This window comes from Centropristis striata, chromosome 20, assembly GCF_030273125.1.
Source record: "Centropristis striata isolate RG_2023a ecotype Rhode Island chromosome 20, C.striata_1.0, whole genome shotgun sequence".
Lineage (NCBI taxonomy): Eukaryota > Metazoa > Chordata > Actinopteri > Perciformes > Serranidae > Centropristis > Centropristis striata.
The window spans coordinates 10,396,056-10,416,953 of NC_081536.1; the positions used below are offsets into that span (position 1 = coordinate 10,396,056).

General features: G+C 39.7%; 1 protein-coding gene across 1 annotated transcript in view; it reads right to left on the minus strand.

Annotated features, from left to right (window-relative positions):
• Window positions 1–20,898, minus strand: part of LOC131958674 (collagen alpha-1(XIX) chain) — a 112,914-nt gene that overhangs the window by 12,552 nt on the left and 79,464 nt on the right. The window contains exons 26-48 of the mRNA XM_059323823.1: window positions 20,666–20,719; window positions 20,130–20,183; window positions 18,841–18,912; window positions 17,170–17,211; window positions 15,532–15,609; window positions 15,101–15,136; window positions 14,862–14,915; window positions 14,563–14,616; window positions 13,777–13,818; window positions 11,459–11,563; window positions 11,092–11,145; window positions 10,573–10,626; window positions 9,504–9,557; window positions 9,314–9,367; window positions 8,568–8,612; window positions 7,515–7,580; window positions 7,297–7,341; window positions 5,076–5,102; window positions 3,832–3,885; window positions 1,286–1,330; window positions 929–973; window positions 769–831; window positions 304–339 (exon numbers count right to left, since the gene is read on the minus strand). Coding sequence (XP_059179806.1) covers window positions 304–339; window positions 769–831; window positions 929–973; window positions 1,286–1,330; window positions 3,832–3,885; window positions 5,076–5,102; window positions 7,297–7,341; window positions 7,515–7,580; window positions 8,568–8,612; window positions 9,314–9,367; window positions 9,504–9,557; window positions 10,573–10,626; window positions 11,092–11,145; window positions 11,459–11,563; window positions 13,777–13,818; window positions 14,563–14,616; window positions 14,862–14,915; window positions 15,101–15,136; window positions 15,532–15,609; window positions 17,170–17,211; window positions 18,841–18,912; window positions 20,130–20,183; window positions 20,666–20,719 — 1,233 coding nt within the window. The remainder of the gene's footprint in view (window positions 1–303; window positions 340–768; window positions 832–928; window positions 974–1,285; window positions 1,331–3,831; window positions 3,886–5,075; window positions 5,103–7,296; window positions 7,342–7,514; window positions 7,581–8,567; window positions 8,613–9,313; window positions 9,368–9,503; window positions 9,558–10,572; window positions 10,627–11,091; window positions 11,146–11,458; window positions 11,564–13,776; window positions 13,819–14,562; window positions 14,617–14,861; window positions 14,916–15,100; window positions 15,137–15,531; window positions 15,610–17,169; window positions 17,212–18,840; window positions 18,913–20,129; window positions 20,184–20,665; window positions 20,720–20,898) is intronic.

The window sequence follows — 20,898 nt, forward strand, 5'->3', positions numbered from 1 at the left end:
TTAATCTAAGTGTCTACTGCCCTCTATTACAAACATTTTATCATTGCCTGAAAGCATTAACTGTATAATTAGGGGGAAAAAAGACTAAAAGTCAACAAAGCCTTAAATCTGCAGGATTTCATTTAGTTTTTATCGTTAAAATCTCAAATATGCAAATGGGTTTAATGCACTCAGGAAGCTGTAGCTTGAGGGGTGGGAGCTGAGGGGTGGAGGGGATAAAAATCTGCTGTGCCATCTTTCTGTAGCTCGGCTGATGTAAAGCACTTTCTATAAGGGGATTTGCAGCGTGTTCGCACAACTCACCTTGTCTCCAGGAGTTCCATCTCTTCCAGGTCTCCCCTGCTCAAGGAGTGCAACACAAACAAAGACATTTTGTATCAGCTCCCACCTTCGATTGGATCAGCACTGTTGCACTCCTAGTAATCTCCACAGTTAATGAGATATCTCAACCAAGGGATAATGATCCTGATTGCTGTGCGAACACTGTTCCATTGTGCGCTTACAGGGAAAATTACAGAAACCATCTCTGATGGTAATTACATAGAGGATTGTAATCATCTGCAGGACAAGTGATCGCTAACATACATATTCATCCATACTGTCCTTAAATCATGTTCAGCTTTCCACATATAATGATAAAACAACCTGCTGATGCACAGGAGCAGTGAGTTATTCAAATCCCTATTTCCAGGCTGGACATTACTGGAAGGTGCTTTGGCGATAGCTAGTAGTGATTATATAGCAACAGAATTCATGTAGCATCCTTACAGCAACACCTTGGGGTCCCTCGGGCCCTGGGAATCCTGTCTCTCCGAGCGGCCCCCTCTCACCCTGTCAGAGAACAGAGACAGCCGATGTGTCAGTTGGCGGTGACAAAGGAATGACACGTGGATTGACAGCTCAAAGAGAGTTAGAGGCTGAGGCTCACCGGCTCCCCTGGGATCCCTGACTCTCCACGAGTGCCGGGCTTCCCCTGTCAATCACAACATAGGAAGAGAACAGACTGTGTTTGACAGGTCCTCAATGGTGTCATATCTACAGCTTCCTGTTTATAATATACCAACCAGTCTACTATGGCTTCACAGGAAATCCACTAAACAGACCACAGGTTCATATCCCAGTTCTTATTCAAAGTATTGTTGTGGCACTTCTGTTTTGATGGCTGCTATTCTGTGGGCTTTATGAAACACCATCGACTTGTTGCCAGCAGCAGACTTAAACACCACAGATGATTCATCAAGGAGGAGCGTGTGTCAGCGTAAATTAATCTAAAAAAAATACTTACTGGAGGACCTTGTATCCCAGGTGGGCCAGGCAAACCAATATCACCCTGAAGGAAACATTACAGACATGTCAGATAGATGACATACACATAACATAAAAAATACACATAAATCACTGTCAAGCAGACCCATAGGTACTGATATCTAAAGCTGCCTACACCTGATGTATAATGGATGCTCCCAGGCTTCTTATTGTTTGGACTAATGCAATGCAAATTGACCTAACATATATAAACACAAGTCATGACTTAGAAAATCACAAATAGGGAGTTATGATAAACAACCTCCTTATGAAGTTAAGTCTTTTTCATATTTCAGCAGCAAACACTTTGCATATGTCACACCTTTGACAGTATTCCCCTAAAGGATAAATTACTCTGAATGTCAGAGAAACTGAAAGGTTCCACCCTACAAAACACACTCACATACACAACTTTTCCCACACTGATTTAAATGTAGGAAGTTTTAAAATGTTGCATGCAGGTATAGCTGTGTTCCATTAGGGAAATCTGTCCAGTTGTAGCTGTTTATAATGCAGATGGTTCACCATAAAATATGGCTCCAAATTGCTGTGGTATTACTCTGGTTATACTCTATATTCAGAGATCTCAAATTGACAGTCCTTAGTCAACATCTCAAAAACCAAAGATGACTGGATTGTTAACATCATTATTTTACCTTTTTTGTAGCTTTGTAGCTTGATGTCTCATTTCAGAAATAAAATCTTAAAATGCACAATTTTCTGCCACTATGGGATCTCTTAATGAAAATAATAACAAAACACGAGGGTTGGTGATATTGTGAAGTAGCGAGGGATTGTGGGAGTTGTTGTCTTCACCATAATTACAGATGGGAATCGAGTCTAGGAGGGTTCCAGACAAGAACTGCTTCCAAATTGTCCGATCCATCAGAATCTCATGCCTCCGAGCTTATGAATTCCTTTTATCAATGCTGCCATGTTTGTCTGGCAGTTGCACATTGCAAACAATGACATCAAACGTATGCACCTACGCTGCTGGAAAGTAAAGACTCATGGCAGGGAGGAAGAAATGGCTTTATTTACTGAAGAAAAATGTTAATAGTTCAGCTTGCAATGTCTGTAAAATGATCATTTCAATTAAGGGTGGAAACACCAGTCAAATGCTGAAACATTGTTTTATGCAACATGGGCTTAATGTCATGTATTTGACACAGAACCACATAAGTGTCACTGCTTCTGGTTTCTCACTTGATTACGAAAACCCCAACAAAGCAAATGCTGTGCAACTATTCTGTCATGTCATCTACACTGTGTTCAGGCTCAGAGATAAAGAAACAGATGGGTCGATAACCTGTGTAGGCCTACTTCTATTCCCAACGAGAATCAGAAATCAATACTGGAATCAACAAAGAATTGGACCAATCAGTAGAATCAATAATTTCATTGTATCAATAAAATCATATTAATTCCTATCCCTAATAACTGTCAGAGGTTTCTTATAAAAAAAAACTGAATATGGCAGTGTGACGTAAAAACACCAGTGTTTCTGGGATGTTGTCGAGTGCAAAAAGGAAGTAACGGAAGGGGCTGTGAGCTGAGCTGCCATTTATGTTTGCTCAGCTTGTTTGGCTGATAACTTAAGATCCAGATGTCTGTCACCTGAAATCCTCTATCTTGTTAAAATATATAGTTAAAATAGTGGTAGAAGAAGTATTCAGATCATTTACTTAAGTAAAAGTACAAATACCACACTGTGAAATTACTCCACTATAAGTAACAGTCCTGCATTTAAAACTTACTTAAGTAAAAGCACAAAAGTATCAGCTTCAAAATGTACTTAAAGTATCAAAAGTAAAAGTACTCATTATGCAAAGGGCTCCCACTCAGATTGTTTATATATTCCAAATATATTATTGGATTAATATTATTATGCATTTATGTAAGCAGCATTTAATCTTATCAAGATAGTGCTCATTTTAACTACTTAATATACTGTTATGGGATTTAAAAAAACAACAAGTCGAATCACTTTAAATGTATTTTTTATTATAAATCTCGGCCTTAAAAGTAACTAAAGCTATCAGCTAAACGTAGTTTAGTAAAAAGTACAATATTTGCCTCTAAATGTAGTAGAGTAGAAGTATAAAGTTACATAAAATGGAAATACTCAAGCAAAGTACAAGTATCTCAAAATTGTACTTCAATACAGTATTTGAGTAAATGTACTTAGTTACTTTCCATCACTGGATAAAAACAATCAAGATCTAAAAAGTCTTGTAATAAAGTGCAAAGGGGATATGACACCATTGACAGGTGACCAAATGAAACAGACCTTTATCTTGGTTAAAATGATGGTTTGAACACTAATGGAACCATTCAGGTAATGTAAGTACACAACCCATCAAAATATGTACAGGTCTAGTGGTTTTTAGACGTTTTAAGGCAGAAGCGTTGCCTTTAAATGCTCTGTAGTGAGAATAAAGTACAGAGAAAGCACTTTCCCTCACTTTGTAATCAGGTTAGGTCATGGCAGATGAGGCACTTCTCTGGGCCGATACTGTTGCTTACCTTGGCACCGGGTAGTCCTTCGAGCCCGGGTAATCCCATGGCTCCTGGTTCCCCCTATGAGAGAAAAACACACCACCTGCTGTGTCAAGACAAAAAGTCACCGCTGATATAAACTAAGGGATGTTAGTTTCCCCCTTATTGCAACCTAGAAGTGTGCTCTTTTTTTTGTCTCACAATGCTCAATTGGGTGAGTTTGGTGATGAGCTACTCGAAGGTATATAGCATCATTATTAAGCTGTCAGCAAACATTACGCATAATGAGCAAATATAGATCAAAGCTACATACACTAATGGCAAGCAAATGTATTTCTGCAGGAGCCAAGATTTTGCACATTTCCATCTCCTCTTCATGTTCTCAGTGATATATTAATACAAATCTTCACATGTCAATATGAAGATAATCCTAAGAGGACAATGCTTCAACCTGAGTGTATTATATTATATGATCTATGACACACGCTGTCACACCTTGCAGGCTATAGTTGGCATAGAAAAAGAGCCCCATTTGACAATCACAATCAGACTCTTTCTGCACTAAAAATAGAGAACCATTCCCAGAGCTGGAGCAAGTGATGGCCTCTATCTACCTCATCTTGCTCAAGCTGCCATGGAGAAATGCCATTACACAGAACAGAGGGGCAACCGGTGCTGACATAGACGGATTGTGCAGGTAATTGTCACACATGTAGATTGTCATGAATAAGCGAGTGCGACTAAGGGGAGAGTGGGCCAGCCAGAGGATCAGCTGTGAGACGGATTGGGGCAATTCCACCACAGCACTGGAGCCGCTCACACAATTTATTAAAATGTCAAATTAACATCCTGGTGAAAAATCACTGTGCAACAAAACAATAAAAAATGCAATTGGCCCCATGGGAATAAAGAATTCAAGTTGATGGCAGGAGCGTCGAATTGTTTCCATGTATGCGTGGATTGTTTTCAGGCGTCAGTAGGGGGGGAAGGGCATTTCAAGTGCAGAGAGAGTTCATAGGTTCCCACTGGCAAGACAATATGGTACAACAGTTTCATATTTGCAGGAGACATGATCATTTTTTTCACCGTGTTGGAGTTCTACTGAGAGTGCTTAAGTGCTCAGGCTTGAGGGTATATTGACTTATATTGTAGGGAACCACAGAGACAATGATAGAAAGCAACTGGAAACTCTGACTTATCTATTTTTTGGGGGGCAGCACAAAAAATATTTCATAAAAAAATATATTCCAGAATGAAAAGCTTCAACTCACTGCAAGTCCTTCATCTCCTTTGGGACCCTTAAAAGAGAGGGAGAGAAAAAAGACAGATTACTCCCATGCATGCGACAACGGCGACCGTACAAATCATAAATATAGTCTGAAATGACATGTGGCTACTGTATGTTAGTGTCATTAAAATTGATAGCAGTCATTATTGCTTCTCTTGTCTTGCAATGTCTGTCTGTAAATCATACTTACATTGAGTTATATGACATTGGTGAGACTTTCTCAAGCAAGATTTAGAATGATTGGGAATCCCACACATGCTTTACAAACACTGGTCATGCATGTTTACATCTTCAGTGAACCATTTCAGCATTTTACATATTAAATACACACTGAATAATTGATCAATGTAGCATCTTAAAGGGACAGTTCACCCCCAAATCAAAAACACATGCTTTTGTCTTACCTGTAGTGCTATTTATCAATCTAGATTGTTTTGCTGTGAGTAGCTGAGTGTTGGAGATATTGGCCTTTTCTCAGTGTACTGGGTCTAAATGGCACCCAGCTTGTGGTGCCTGTAATAGAAACTTCACTAAACCACAAGAACCTGCAGAGAGCAGTTCACTCTGCTGCAAGAATAAGGCCAGGAGAATCATTCGGCATTCTAACCTCCCGAGTAACAGCCTTTTCTCCCTGGGAAGAATGTATCAGATACACCAGGTCAGCATTGACTCAGGAAAAGTTATACCCTGCCACTAGGATCCTAAATGAGGACGCTGTCTAAGACTGCCTAAAGAACTGATGGGATCACATTTCACTAAAACTGTATGCTATTCAATTTGAGACCAATACATTGATCTTGCACTGTCACAAACATTGGTCTCTCATCCATGAGTAGATGAACGCTTACTTTTGCTCTGTGATACGGTTGGCAGGTGTAGTTCGGTAGGAAGAAATTTGTTCCGACACAAAACTTCTCACAACAAGATTTCTGGGAACAGATATTGCTGTTGAGTTGCTCAAATGTATTCTTTTGGTGCTTTGAGCTACACAAGCCGAGTTCCATTATATTCAAGGAACTTGGTCTCACAGGAATCTGTGAAATATCCACGGATTCACTTAACTCAAAATCCTTGGAATAGCCACGGAATCACTCAAATTTCCGTGAAACTGACACGGATTTCGCTACAATGCAAGTTATTAACAGTCATATCCTGTGGCTATTCAATGGATATTTTTTCCGATTGGTTTGTGTCCAAGTCACGTGACTTTCAAGGTTCTGGTGGTCAGAACAAAAAACATGGCCGACAGTTCTCTCATTTTTAGTGAAAAAATTAATATTTTGACTTAGTTTCTGCATAAAACTGGATTTTGATTACATTTCTAGCGAGAAATATATGTTTTATTTTCTATATCTTCACTCAGTGAATGTACATAATCACTTTGTATGTTGGAATAGCCACAGGATATGACTGTCATTAACTTGCATTGCAGCAAAATCCGTGTCAGTTTCACGGAAATTTGAGTGATTCCGTGGCTATTCCACGGATTTTGATTTAAGCGAATCCGTGGCTATTTCACGGATTTCTGTGAGACCATGTTGATTCAGGGGAAGGCAGACATCTCTAAAAATAAATAATAATAATAAAAAAATATATATATTTTTGTGTTTTGGGGAAACTGTCCCTTTTACAGATCTTTTGTTGGTTGCTGCAGAGGAGCTGTTGGGCTGTGATGGATGCGGTTCAGTGAAAAGCATCCTCATGATTGAGCTGTGGTTCATGTGCATTGTGCACTGTGGATATTGGAGTTGTCACCACCTTTAGTGTTCCTTGAGGTGGATGGATCCCTGCAGGGCCTGTGAATGAATGCCTCCCAGGAGACTGGACAAGATTACTAACTGTCTGATAAGGCGGAGCAGAAGCAGCTGATAAGCAAATCGGGTCACTTCGGCTTGGCACCGTGCGGAGCAACTGAACTTCTAAGTCCATTTTGCATATCAATGTTGTTGTGTGTCCTGGGGCGGGTCAGAAACACCTGTTTGAGAGTCAGGAAGCCTCTTGGCCTTCACCAACCGCCAGCTCTCAATGAACATGATTGACTGTGATCGGGGCCTTAGCAGCGGAGATAACACTGGAGGGCTGGTCAGGTTATTTGTTATTCAGCTCTCCCAGGTTCTGCAGCTCATACAGTATCACCGTGCCTGTGTGCTAGTGTTTCTCCACAGTAAAGGATTTGCTTCAGGCATAACAATGATTATGCTTACCGGCGCACCAGGAGCTCCAGGGGGTCCTAAAACAGCTCCACCATTCTGAAAAGACATTTTTTTTAATGTTATGACTATATATTTTTACAATGTGGGTCAGATTTATTTTACCACAGCACAGATTTGCTTTTGCTGATATGATTGAAGGCAGTATGGCGGGAATACAATGGATCACAATGGCATTATCACTGAGTTGAATTCATTTGAGAAGTCTTTACCTGTAGCTTGTACAGACTGCTCATCCCATTGCCCTGAAACAGAAGCAACACTAATTCAGACATCTCCTCTCAGTGACTCTCTGTTCTGTGAGTTTTAGGCACAGACAGTCTGTACAGTAATCTGTACAGTAGGTCTGGAGCAGTTATACACTGTTAAGCCCTTAAAAGCTACATGAGAGAGATCAATAGCTCATTTGGTGATTACACAAAGAGAGGGAAAGCGTGTGCGAGAGAGTGAGAAGTGAAAGGAAAAGGAAAAACAGAGAACAGTAGACTTAATAATCCTTGAGCCAGTGGTGATTCAGAAAACGGGAGTATTTCAGAAATACAAAAGAGCACAGTGATTAAAAGAGATTCGGGTATGAGAACTAGGTAATCTAGTCTTCTTGGGTAGTATTTCCCCTGATAGATTGGTAGAGGGCAGCTATTGTAAATGTAGAAGGAGTCAAGGTTCTCATTTGGAAGCAAGCGGATGCTTGTGCCCTTTTCAGGCCACTGAGCCATCCCCTGTCCTCCCAGACTGCAGTTTATGAGACCAGGGTGTGGGGGGGCACGGCAGGTTCAAGGGGACGGCTGATGAATTATAGATTTGCCTTTGGAAGTGCTTACTCACTGGCCTTTTAAAGGGTATGAGCATGATTCAATGCCAGCGAGCAGGTCGCTACAATTTCATCATAGTTGTGCTTGTTTGTCAGTTATGTTTTTCTTGTTACACTAAATACTGTTAGACCGAGCAAAATGTAAGTGCACTGATAGTTGTTTGTAGGGACAGATGCCAAGGCAATGGCTTTGGTTCTAACCTCTGTTTGATCAAGAGAAAAAGAAGATATTTGAATAGTGCTGAGAAAAGCAAAATGATTAAATACTTTCAATGTGCCAAATATGTTGAATGGACATCAATAAGTCTGTGACCTTAAGGATGAAGAAGGTTAGTTTGTGTTATAAAATAATTTAGTGTATTGTAGCGTACATGAAGGGCAATGTAGAAACAATGACCTTGGTTTTGGGACATGTAATCACCATCTGGCTCTTATTGAGGCGGGAGGAACTTACCGGAGGCCCTGGAAGCCCTGGTCTGCCTGGGGGTCCTTCACTTCCCTGCCAAGCACAAACCAGAGGAATTGTTAAAAGTGTGTGGAAATATCAAACACAATGCCCATGCTAATGTAATCCAATGATATGGAACCGTGTTTGCCAAACCTAAGAGAAAAAACAAGAGATCTGGTTTCCTACACTTATGAAGCTTAAAGCAATAATGAAAAGCCTTGAATTATTTAGTATTTAAAGCAGCTACAAGGACTATTAACCGGTAATGCAACAGTCACAATTTAATGGTAATACCTTTATTTGACCTACATAAGCAAACAAGACCAGATAAATTGTATTCAAAATACATTTTTTCTTTCTCTCACTTGCTTCCAAAACAAATGGACAATCTAGAACAAGATCTTTAAGACACAAGGCAAAGGAGCTCATGGAAACACTACTGCTTTTCAAAAAATCAATACAAAATGAAAGTTCCTTGTAGTTGCTTTAAGAAAATATTGATAATTTTGCTTTTAATTTTATCAATCTGTCTTTAAAATATATGATAAACTACATTTGAAGGGAAAATGTCATTGATATCACTTTTTTATTACAGGTTTATCCAACCAGTCATATCTCAATACTTTGCGCTCAAACACAGAGTTTAAGGTTATATAGTGTAAACCTTTGTGTCCTCTGTTGTATATAAAGCACAGAAAGGCATACACACTTCTTACATCATATAGATAAATATTTAAACGGTAACAACTTACTTTTTCTCCTTTTCCTCCTGGTTGGCCCAGTGGCCCAGGTCTACCCATAAGCCCCTGCAAACAGAACAGCATTCTGTTTTAAGCATTCACCTCAGAAAAAAAGCCTAAAACAGACCTGTAACCATAAAAAGATACTTTCTGTTATGAAATAATGAAAGTATAATATTAACACGAAGGAGAGGCGGCCTACCTGGGCCCCCGTACGACCGGTCACACCAGGAAGTCCTGGTACTCCTGGAGGCCCCTGGAGGACACAAAGTGGATTTTTTTTTTCAAAATAATGTCCTACTATTAAAAAGGAATATTTACATTCATATTCGAACAGCAGTGCTGTGCGTTTTTACAGATGTGTGCAAAGTAAACCATTAATTACATTCGGTCCAGTTGTAAAACTTATATATATATTGAAGTAAGTGATTTGGGCATGTGGCCCTGCTGTATTACTGTACGCTCATCAGACACTAAGCAGATATTCTGCACCTAAGGAGGTTGCCATGTAGGTGTAAATAAGTGGTCTAATTTCTTGATGCTTGGAACAGCTTTCTAGGAATTAATTAGCAACAACAATCACATACAAAATAACACAGCACATATAGTGTGTAACTACACTGAAAAAGGAGGAATGACAACACTTTCTATTCACTGCAGTGACTACTGTGATTATGTTCACATTTCTTCTCTCTACAGCGCTTCTGAATATGCAGAAGCAGTGAAACAAGCCATTGTCTACATGCAGCATCTTTTTCATTTGGCGATTATGTTCTCTTTGTTGCCTTTGAGAGGTTCAACGCATGTGTTTCTCTCAATGATCTCTTTTATCATTGAAAAGAAAAAAAACTTCAACGCGGCTATAAAACATGTTTTTATTGAGCCTATAAAATCTAGTAACAAGTAAGCCTGTTAGTGAAAATCTCCTGCCATTGCAGTTCAATGCGAAAGGTTGACCTATGAAATGCTTCTCAGCGGCTCTAAAGAGTGCCTTGTTTTTTAATTAACGCACGCACACACACGCAGGGCAGGCTGCTTTCTTTATAAAGTCACTCCTCAGAGTGCAGAAGATAGGCCATAGTGCACACGCAGCACTAAGGATAGCTTTTGATAGCTCCTTTTGAAAACAGACTTTCAGAGCAGACAGGCTTTAAGATGAGGCAGACATTACAATATATTTACATTCTTTTGAAAAACCCTTCTCAATGTCACAGCGACTTCCGGACGGTTAGATAGGATTAATTTGTTTAGATTCAACTTTTTTCACTCACCTCATCACCTTTATCTCCAATGGGGCCTGGGAACCCTCTCTCTCCTTTTACTCCCTGCAGGGAGGCAGAAGCGATGAGCGAGGGAAAAGTGTTTTTCACCAAACATGAAAAGGCCTAAAACTAAAAGCTGATGGGTGTAAACTTCAAAATATCTCTTCCTCTCTTACAGCACATGACTTGAAAATGCCTAGCCCGTTTCACTGTGGTACAACACTGTATCCATAGCAACAACTTCTGCAGCAAGAGCACATAAGAGTGAACAGAATAATATGAGGTGTAGAACAGCTGGTCAGACTTTCAGAGATTATCCGAGAGGTGATTTATAAAAAGCGTGTGTCAATGTAAATCTCTTTTAGATTAAACACACATTTCAATAAACACTATCATAGACTGAGGCTATTAGTGTTACAGATTAATTTGCCTTGCTGAGAAGGTGAATAATTAATGTAGATTCACACAAAATATTCCTTAAAAAATGTGTTTTATGAGTATATTTACACCTGATATTTTCTTGCCTACCTTTGGGCCTTCTTTCCCAGGGTTACCTGTGGGACCTCTTACACCTGGATCCCCCTGTTTAGGATAGGAATAAACAATGAATATGGCTGTAAGCAGTCTCAAAGTAGTTAATAAGCAAGCCTGAGAATAAGTGCAAAAAGTGTCATATAAATTGCAAAAACAGATTGTTTGTCCATTTATTTTTTGCTACAGCTACAGAATGTTCATATCAACAAACAGCAGTTGGGTTGTTTTATCTTAAAATTTTGGGATCTGTCAAAATTATGTTTGTTTATTCATGTTAAGAATGGCTTTCATCTGTTTTTGCAAATGAACTCATCATTTACAACATCTGCTCTACGTTGCCTGCCATGCTGATGATTTGTACCTTTTCTCCCACCAGGCCTTCCACTCCTTGCGCTCCAGGGGTCCCCTTCTCTCCCTTCTGCCCAGGAAGCCCTGGGACTCTCGTCTGGCACACACTGCAGGCATTCTGCCAGCGCAGGCAAGGCAGGAAGCAAAAGCGATGGCACAGATAAGATTTCATCAAGTTGAGCTGGAGCACTGCATTTTCGCCCTTTATTATGTCACATCCCCTGGGTGGAGGACAAGACCCCAACTGACACAAAGTGTTCTCTAAATGTCTGCAGAGCAGAATAATGTGAACCCACCAAGAGTGTCTCCAAGAGTGTCTCTCATCTACGTGAGTGGTGAACTTTGTCAAACTCATTGACTGTGACATTTAGGTGAGAATCTTAAATATCATTGTCCTCGATCCAGTCTAGATATAGGCACTGCACCTGCCAGGAAATAGCTCGAAGTAGGAGGGAGGCAGTTGAAACAGGTACAGTGAACTATTAAAAAGCAGCATTAAAACAAAGTTAGAAACGGGAAAATAATCTGTACATGCTTGCCATCTAATTATCCTCCAAGAGTCCAAGGAAATGTTATCAACAAGTGTATGTGAATGAAAAGAGTTTTTCATCGTTTTCGTACGTGTCATCAAGGTGTTGAAAGTACTAATTAGAGAGCCACCAAGCAACTGGGATGAACAGACGCTGAATCTAACAGAGCACTTAATGGATAAAAGGAGTTGACACTAACACTGAAGGGTGACAGAAAATCACAAGATGACTGGCATTTGGTTTTTATCTATCAATGATTCGTCATGTGATGGCATTATATTTATTGTCAACTGACATGCGCTACATATTAAACGTTTTAAAGCATTATAGCTGAGTGCTTTCATGCAGGTAATGTCATTAAGTTAGGTGGCTAACCTGCTTCGATCAAAAGGAAAAAAGGAACACATTTCTAATTTGCCTGGAACTTGATGGAAACGGCCATTATGAAAGGTAAGCGCCACAGAAGTATCTTAGATGGGCTAATAAAGGCTGAAGGCTGAAAAGAGTTTCACATTACGTTTGGCCAGGCACTCTGTCTGCATTTGCTAAGTGATTGATGATAAAATTGTGAGGAAATCACCTTTATGTATGATTTTCAAAGTGACAAAATAGAGATAGAGGCTTTAAGTCTGGCAGTTTTAGGGACAAGACTTGTTTCAAATCTTTCATGTCATTGGTGTTTTAGCATTCTTACCGAATGCTTTAGCGGTTGCTAATTGGAGGTGAAGGTTTAGGTGACGAGGGAAATCTACCAGAGGAAATTAAATTAAAGCCTTTTAGAAATAAGAGAAGTAAAAGATATTCTCAAAGGCTTATTTGGGCTATGCATGGGATATAAAAAACATAGAATAGAGTCTTTGAAAAGTTTAATCTATCTATCTAGCCATTTTCCATGGTTTTCTAGATAATAACTAAAACCATTTTTAAATTAAACTCTTGTGAGCTATTTTTTGTTGTTATCATTATATTTGTATAAACAAATGTACCTTTAGTTGTACCAGACATTAAAATGAATAAGAAATTGAAGAAAAAGGGTGGTCTAATATTTTTTTCCATGACTGTATATATACATTTTTGCATTTGTTATGCCATCTATATTTAGTTATTTAAACATTAAAAGATTGTTATTAAGACATGTTTTTATTGAAATAGGACAACCAAAATGGGTGATACAACCACATTTGGTTATTGCTGCCCCATTCTGACTGACTGGTGCAGTATTATCATCATGCAGTATAGTCATCCCTAAGTTATGAATGTAGGTGTAGTTACAGAATCCTCAAGCAAAGAGAAACAAATTACGTTTGACAGCAATTTACACATTTCTCAAATAAAACGGATGATTGCTTTGAAATAAACTTAGTTGAAATTATTTATATGGTGGGAGGAAAATTATCACATTTCAATCATTTCTGCAAAACTAACTTGTTGCATGTCAGCAGAGGCGTTTTATTGAATTTACACTGTATTTACAATACACCGGTGTGATATTTCTATATCCCATGATCTTAATTGAGAGGCTTAAACATGCCATACAGAATGTCTCACTGTTATGAATGACTAAAGTGGGTTTCTTGTGATTATGAATGTCTTTTCTACACATATTTCTCTCAGTCAACCTGATGGAGGCACTCGAGGGCTTTTGCTATCTCTCTCAACTGATATCATCCATATATTAATAAAATAATACCCCTTCAAATGAACAAATATCGATAATGTTTAACTACTAAGCCAGGCAACCCCTTTGCATGTTATTGTTTGTGAAAAGCTCTAATTATCATTAGCTATGAAGATAAAATACCTTGAGTAATGCACCCATGTCTCCAACAATTGGCAAGGCAGTCTGTCAAAGAAAGAAGAAAAAAAGATGAAACATTGCCACAGTCGTAGTTTCAGAGCCTGCAAATCTTTCATGTTTTTGGAAATATTCATCTGTTGTTTGTTTGGTGATACTGCATTTGTTAAATTGCTCGAAACATCAATTTATGAGAGCATCTTGTATGCCTTTAAGGAATGTGATTTCACCCCAAACATTTTTTTTTTAAACAAATTTCAGTTTCAGTTTCAGTTTTTATCTGCAACGCTTGAAGAAACAGTTTAATAACTTTGTTGCTGGAAGACACGATCCTCACATCTTAAAAAATATTGTTTTTCTTTGGAGCTGAGGAAAACAGTTTGAAGTGAAGCCCGTGCATCTTTTAAAAAATATGAAAAGGACAATAAAAGGGTTTCATGGTGCTCTCCAACCCTTGAATATAAAGAGGTTAAAATGCAAAATTTAAACAGTGCTTATGTTGTACTCACACTACAGCTTTCAGAACTATAGTTGCTTACTTGAAACACATGAAAAGGGAAGAAAGAGAAAAAAACATGTGCTAACAACAGGGTGCTGCCAATTTGTCCTAAACTTCAACATTTTCCTCAACGTGATGTTAGTTAGTGAACAGCAGGACTAGCTGCTAATTATCCCAAAACCCAGTCTGTGCTGTGAAGAGAGACTGTGAGTTTAAGGTGTGCTCAGTGACTCTTATTTTCAGATCAGTGATGCTTAACCGCAGAAAGCAAAAAATGAGAATTTCTCACTTACTGGTTCACCTGGGGGTCCAGCAGGGCCCGGGGGGCCTGGCCTACCAGGGGAGCCCTTTAATTGAGACAAAGAAACGAGTTAACAATCCTCCTGGCTCTGACATCAAGCAGACACGCAAGGCTGTAACTCTGCTTTCACACCCGTCTTGGCTGGTGGGGATTTTGTGTCCAGGAGCTGTGATACATCGTACTTGTTCATCCGCAGTGGTAGCTGACATTCTCTTACGCTTTCAGCTGCCTTTTATCTGCAGATGTGTGAGGGAGTGAATAAGAGTGGAAGGACGGACTGATCTCACTCACCTCTCTTCCTGGAACTCCAGGGGGGCCAGATAAACCTGGAGGTCCGCGAGAGCCCTGAAAAAATAGCCAGACACTGATGATTTTAACAATCCTGCTTCATACAACCAGATAATAAATGCCAAAATGTGATGTGCATTGTAAAATAATTGCAAAACCACAGCCTCGGCATAACAAGCTGAAAATAAAAATAATCTTAAACATGTTTGGATGCTGTTGTGGATTCACAGTTTTCCACATACCTCAATTCCCGGCTTCCCTGGAGGTCCCATGCGGCCCTAAGAACACATCACACATCTTGTTAACACTATCTGCCCTCTAACACCCAGGATCCAATAAAGGAATTGTGTTAGACACCTTTTGCTCTATTGATTCGCTGTCTCCAACAATCCTGTATTTCAAAAATGAAAGCAGACTCACTCACACTCCAACCTGTGTCAGGTTCAAACTAGCAGTGCAGAGCATATATGATGAAGGCAGAGTGCAACACACCAGCACCTCGCGGTAATGACCAGCGTTTTCATCTGAGAGCGCATTTAATGAAAACCGAGCTTGATATTCAAAGATGATCTCTGTCTTTCGACTCCTAAAGACATGAATCTGGGGGTATCATGGTTTGAACTAAATAATAAATGTGGGAGACAGAACCAAATCAATATAACATCACACTCACCGGCGAGCCGATGATACTCTCTCCAGGTTCGCCTTTTTCACCGTGGTCTCCTGGCAATCCCGGAACCCCTCTCTCACCCTAACAGAAATAAAAGGCAGCATTCAGTCAGGTTTCAATGATAGCGACTCCAGAAGTCATGGAGAGCTGCTGCCCTGCATGATCATTAACTATTCAAACTGCTAGAACTCATTTTCCCTTTATGTGTTGCCTTTACTAGCTTCAAGGGTAAGAAACACAACAGTGTTCAAGGCCACATGTTCATTATGTATGTGTGTGTGTGTGTGTGTTTTTATATACAGTCTGTTGTGATGGACCATTATTTTTTTCCACGACAATGCCTTTGATAATTGGGGCATTTAGGTGGATTATTTTACATATTCACCAGAAAACCTTGAATTCTCAACTACATTTTAAAATGAAGTACAATATGTTAAAAACTAGAAAACTAGTTGAAATCATAAAACTGTATTAAAGAAGTGGTAACAGCCTTGTGGTCTGAAAAGTGAAAACCTTGTCATAGAACTTTAATCTATTCACAGTGTGCTTATAGTTCATGAAAGTAAAATGTAACATTTTGGTGACCTAAAAAATACAATAAAAATACATTCTGTTTCAAGCCTGTTTTACATGAATTAGGGATGAATTTTCATCAGTCAAGTTAGCTAAGTAATTGCAGTTAGTTCTGCCTCCAAAAAAACAAGATGGTGATGCCTAAAATACCAAATTCAAAGCTTAAAAACAGGGTCTATGTCCACTTATTTTATACAGTCTGTGGTTGGAATAGATGCTAAAAGTAAAGGATACATTGCCAGCGGTGGAATGTAACTAAGTACATTTACTTACTTGGATATTTCCATTTTATGTAAATTTATACTTCTACTCCACTGCATTTTGAGGCAAACATTGTAGCTTTTACTCCACTGCATTTAGCTGACAGTTACTTTTCAGGTTGAAGTTTGACATAAAGAAATGCATCAATATTAATAATCTATTAACATATTTGGAATTTTTATAACAACCTGAGAGAGGCCATTCTGCTTCTTTTTTTGCTTTTGATACTTTAAATACATTTTGATGCTGATACTTTTGTACTTTTACTTAAGTAAGTGATCTGAATACTGCTTCCACTACTGTACATTACACAGTTAAAAACGCTTAACATAATTGACAAGTAAAAGTAAAAAAAAAAAAATCCAGCTTTAACAACTCTATTTAGTGCTTAAAATGCAAACATGACCAACCCACGTAAACACTGATGGTCACATTGTGTGAAATATTACTGTTGCCAATTCCAATATATTCCATATATATATATATCTGTAGTTATAACAATATTCACATCTATATAACTAAAAGTGCTAGATATCACCAATTTCAAAATTCACCTCAAATGGACACATTTGGAACCTGATGAAGGAGTGACTGAGATCATCTGACAGGGCTGTGGGACAAAGATTGGGGGCAAATGACCTAAACTGTACCTGAATATGAAATTATTTTTAACAGTATTCATGTAAAGAATACATACTTTAGTTCATACTTTAGTCACAAATACCCCTGATCTATCTGCAGGAGTTAACATAGTGAGGAATAAAGATGGTTGTGTTGGTGATGCTTGATGAACACAATGCTTCCTACCTTAGGCCCACGAGAGCCTCTGGTTAGAGACAACCCATCGCCCTACAAAACAACAGGAAGAAGACATCAGAATATGGATTCATTGCACATTCATCAGCAATTCACTTTGAGCCCTGAGGTGCAGCCCAGAAAAGCTGTTCTAGTGCTGGAAAATAAACAGGAACATTGGATCTGTACAGGTTAACACTCCACAGTGCAAACAGTCTAAACACAGAGTTGCATTATGAGCTGATGTTCAATACCGTTTACAACATTTTGAATGGTTTCTGAATACAGAGGCAGACTGATGATGCCATACTAGAGAGAAAAACCCTGATTGGAATCGAGGCTACAGTAAGCATTATTTACTGTACGGTTCTGATGGGACATTGATTTCTGTGGTCAGCATGTATTAGTGTTACAAGTCCTATATTGCACAATGTAAATTAGCTATGCAGAGGGTGGATTTGAACTAACACAGCAATTCTATAGATGTAGGGTGTAAATGTACAAATTCACTCAGACATTAAAAAAAAGGGGGGAAAGTTTTGGAAGTACAGAACTTTTTGAGAATATTATGCATATCTGCATTTTCTTTAAAAAATAAATAAAAAAGCTCCATTAGACATTATGGACATTATGCATTGGCACTTGACTGAAACAAAACCTTTATATCAGTACTTTAGAGTAGAGGGAGATTGCTTATCTATGCAAATGATAAAAGTCAAAAGAAACAAAGAGCAAATTGCTCATTATTCATTTAAAGGCAAAATCAATAAAGTGACATTAACTACTTGGGCACAACGACTCAATGAAGACCCTCGTACCATCTGCACTGACTTCTGTTTATTGCTTTTTTCCCTTTTCTTTGTCTTATATAACAAAGTCCATAAAATGTTGAGAATCCATTTTCTTCCAATGCCTGCAACAGAAATGACGTTCGTAAAAGACTACTAGGATCGATGCAGAAGGATGCCCTCTCTCAGTGACAGGCAGCTCTCTTTGTTTGGCTTTTGAACTATGTAACAGCACATGAGGTCAATGGCCTGCTGTAAACACCAACCTTGACACCTATACACACACTCATAGCCCTCTTCTCCAATCGCGCTTCAATTTTCACAGTGCTGGAGTACATTAAAGAGGTTTAAATACTTCTGCCTGAACGCAATCTTTCCCTTATTACTCTGCTCAACTGAACCAACTACCGCGTGCTTGATGAGTTGGTCTGCTGTCGCGCTTAATGTTCACTTCAGCTTCCACACACAAACAAACATGATTGTTTAAAGCCATAGAGCACTTGCCGGTGATTGAGGAGCGCAAGTGGCGTGGACCAGGACCGAGGCCGTGGCTGCACGTGCTGCCTCTTTAGGGACGCCATAATGAACGTTTCTATATGCAAAGCCATGTCCATAAAAGAGAGTGCTTCAACAGCTATAAGCTCCAAAGTGGGAGGATAGGTGATTACCCTGGCTGAGGTTATCCAATGGTGGATTACTTAATGGCATTGCATCTCCATAATGTCATGGCAGCTACACAGATCGAGGAGCCTGCTTTACCTTGTCTGCTGCTGAGGTTCTATTGAATTGTTGTTGTCCTGCTCAACACAGTTTCTGCTTTTGTGTCCTGTGACTCGAGGGCTGAAGCCAACAAGGTCAGATGAAATTGACTGTCTAAACTTGATATGGTACCTACCATATATCCACCTCCAGGCTCTCCAGGCTCACCCTTAGGTCCCGCTGGCCCCGTCACTCCACCAGAGTCCCCCTTCAAAGAGAAAGACAGACAGTTTTTCTAAAAAGTTTCTCCAAAGACAAAATGTCAGAAAAGGCTCAGTCATTTCAGCAGCATTTCTATACTGTACTATAAATGTAATGTTCCACCAAAAGAGAAAATTTGCTTTCCGTTCAGCTCCTTCAACTGGTGCATTATTTATAATAAAGCAGAATGTGGCCCCCAGATCAGCACACAGAAAATAAGTCATCCTGTTCAATGGCGCCGTCTGGCACTCCAGGATCCAGCCAATTCTCAGTGAAACAAAAGACCCCACAGCTCCTGACACCCCGCTGAAAACCGATGCCGGCACGGAGGCCACCCAGCTCAGCAATCCAACGGCGGCAGACTGGCCAGCATGACGCCTGGCAGAAGATCCATGAATCAGCCGGTGTTTAATTTCTTAACATTTGCCTTGATGCCCCTTCTGATGCAGAGATGGAGATGGGCGCAGAGATGCTCTTGCTTGTCCATGTGGTCTGGATCATAGCTGGTGCCCATCTTCTCCACCTTTTCCCTGGTGTTTACTCTGATGTCTACATTTAAAAACCTGCACGAGCCAGTAAGCAGAGTCGACAGGTGGAGAATCCAAAAACTGGTGATTGATTTCTCTACCCTGATGAGTGGCTCGTAGTTATTAGATGGACACAGAGATGATCCTGCTTGTCGATGTGGGCGGGATTGGAGCTGGTACTAAAGCTTAACGTCTTCTTGCTCTGGTCTTATATTTAGCATTGCTTAACATTGTTTGTTTTTTATTCATAGACTACCACATGGATGTACAGCCAGAGCTGCGTCTTGGATAAGAGATAACATCAGTAGAACAAAGATGACAAAGGAGGATTATAGAAGTGAATGGAAGTAGGAGGCTTAAGCACTTTAGGTATTATTTCTCTGCCCTTGAATGTAAAAGTGACTCCAGTAGCTAGGGAGCAGCTTAGTTTATTTTGACAAGTGACAAAAATATGCATGTCGACTGTGCACTTTTCCACTTTCTGCACATTATTTGGATTACTGCAAGAATAAATTTGTGCCCAAATAACACAACAGTCAGAGTTGGGAACACAAAGTTATAACGTGATTGAAAATGTCATGCAGGTCGAGTAATCCGAAAAGTGTCTTCACAAGTTGTCTAGCATGTTCAACCTGTGATAAAACATCATAGCTTCATATTTTGTTTGAGGTGAGAACTTGATTTGAAGTTTACCTACCTTTTCTCCTTTCAGGCCATCTCTCCCAGGCACCCCTGCCTCCCCTGGCGAGCCCTGTAAATAGTGGTGAAAAGAGACACATCTATCACCAGGCCTTCATCTCCTCACACACATTTATCTCCTCCTCCTCACTGCTTCAGCGGGCTGCCGTGTTCCAACATAATTTCCCTTAGCCAGGATTTATGAAATGCCTCTTTTCCCTCCCTGCTTTTGAGTAAAGACAGATGCTCATTACCGAAGCAGGTGTGGAGAACAGATTGAGCCTCTGCCTCCGTTCCTGGCATAAAGCGCTTAGATTTGCCTCTTTCCACTAATTAATTCTTAAATTTGATTACTGATCGTCTGTGTAAAAATTCTGGACTTTTCTCCCTACTTCCTCTCTGTCTCTGCCTGTTGAGGTTTATCTGTTTATCTCTCTCTTTCATTTTGGCAGGCTGAGTTAAGAGAGTAGAGGATATGGCAAGGTGACAGATAAGGCAATGAAAGAAAGGAAGTGCTTGACACGAAGTGCTAGTGTCTAGCGCCAATATACTTACTGGCTCGCCTGGGAGTCCTGGGAGTCCAGTGGGTCCAGGCAGGCCTTGCTTGCCCTGGCAAAACACAAAGGAAAACCAATACTTTGGGCTATTTTCTCCTTTTTGTTTGGTGGCAGAATTGTCTGGGCTTTCAAACGTTATTACCAAGCCAGCCACACTGCGGACACGACTTTCCAGTATTTCAAATAGCGGAGTTGCTAAAGTGCCGCCCCTGCTACCTTTTTAATAAACCA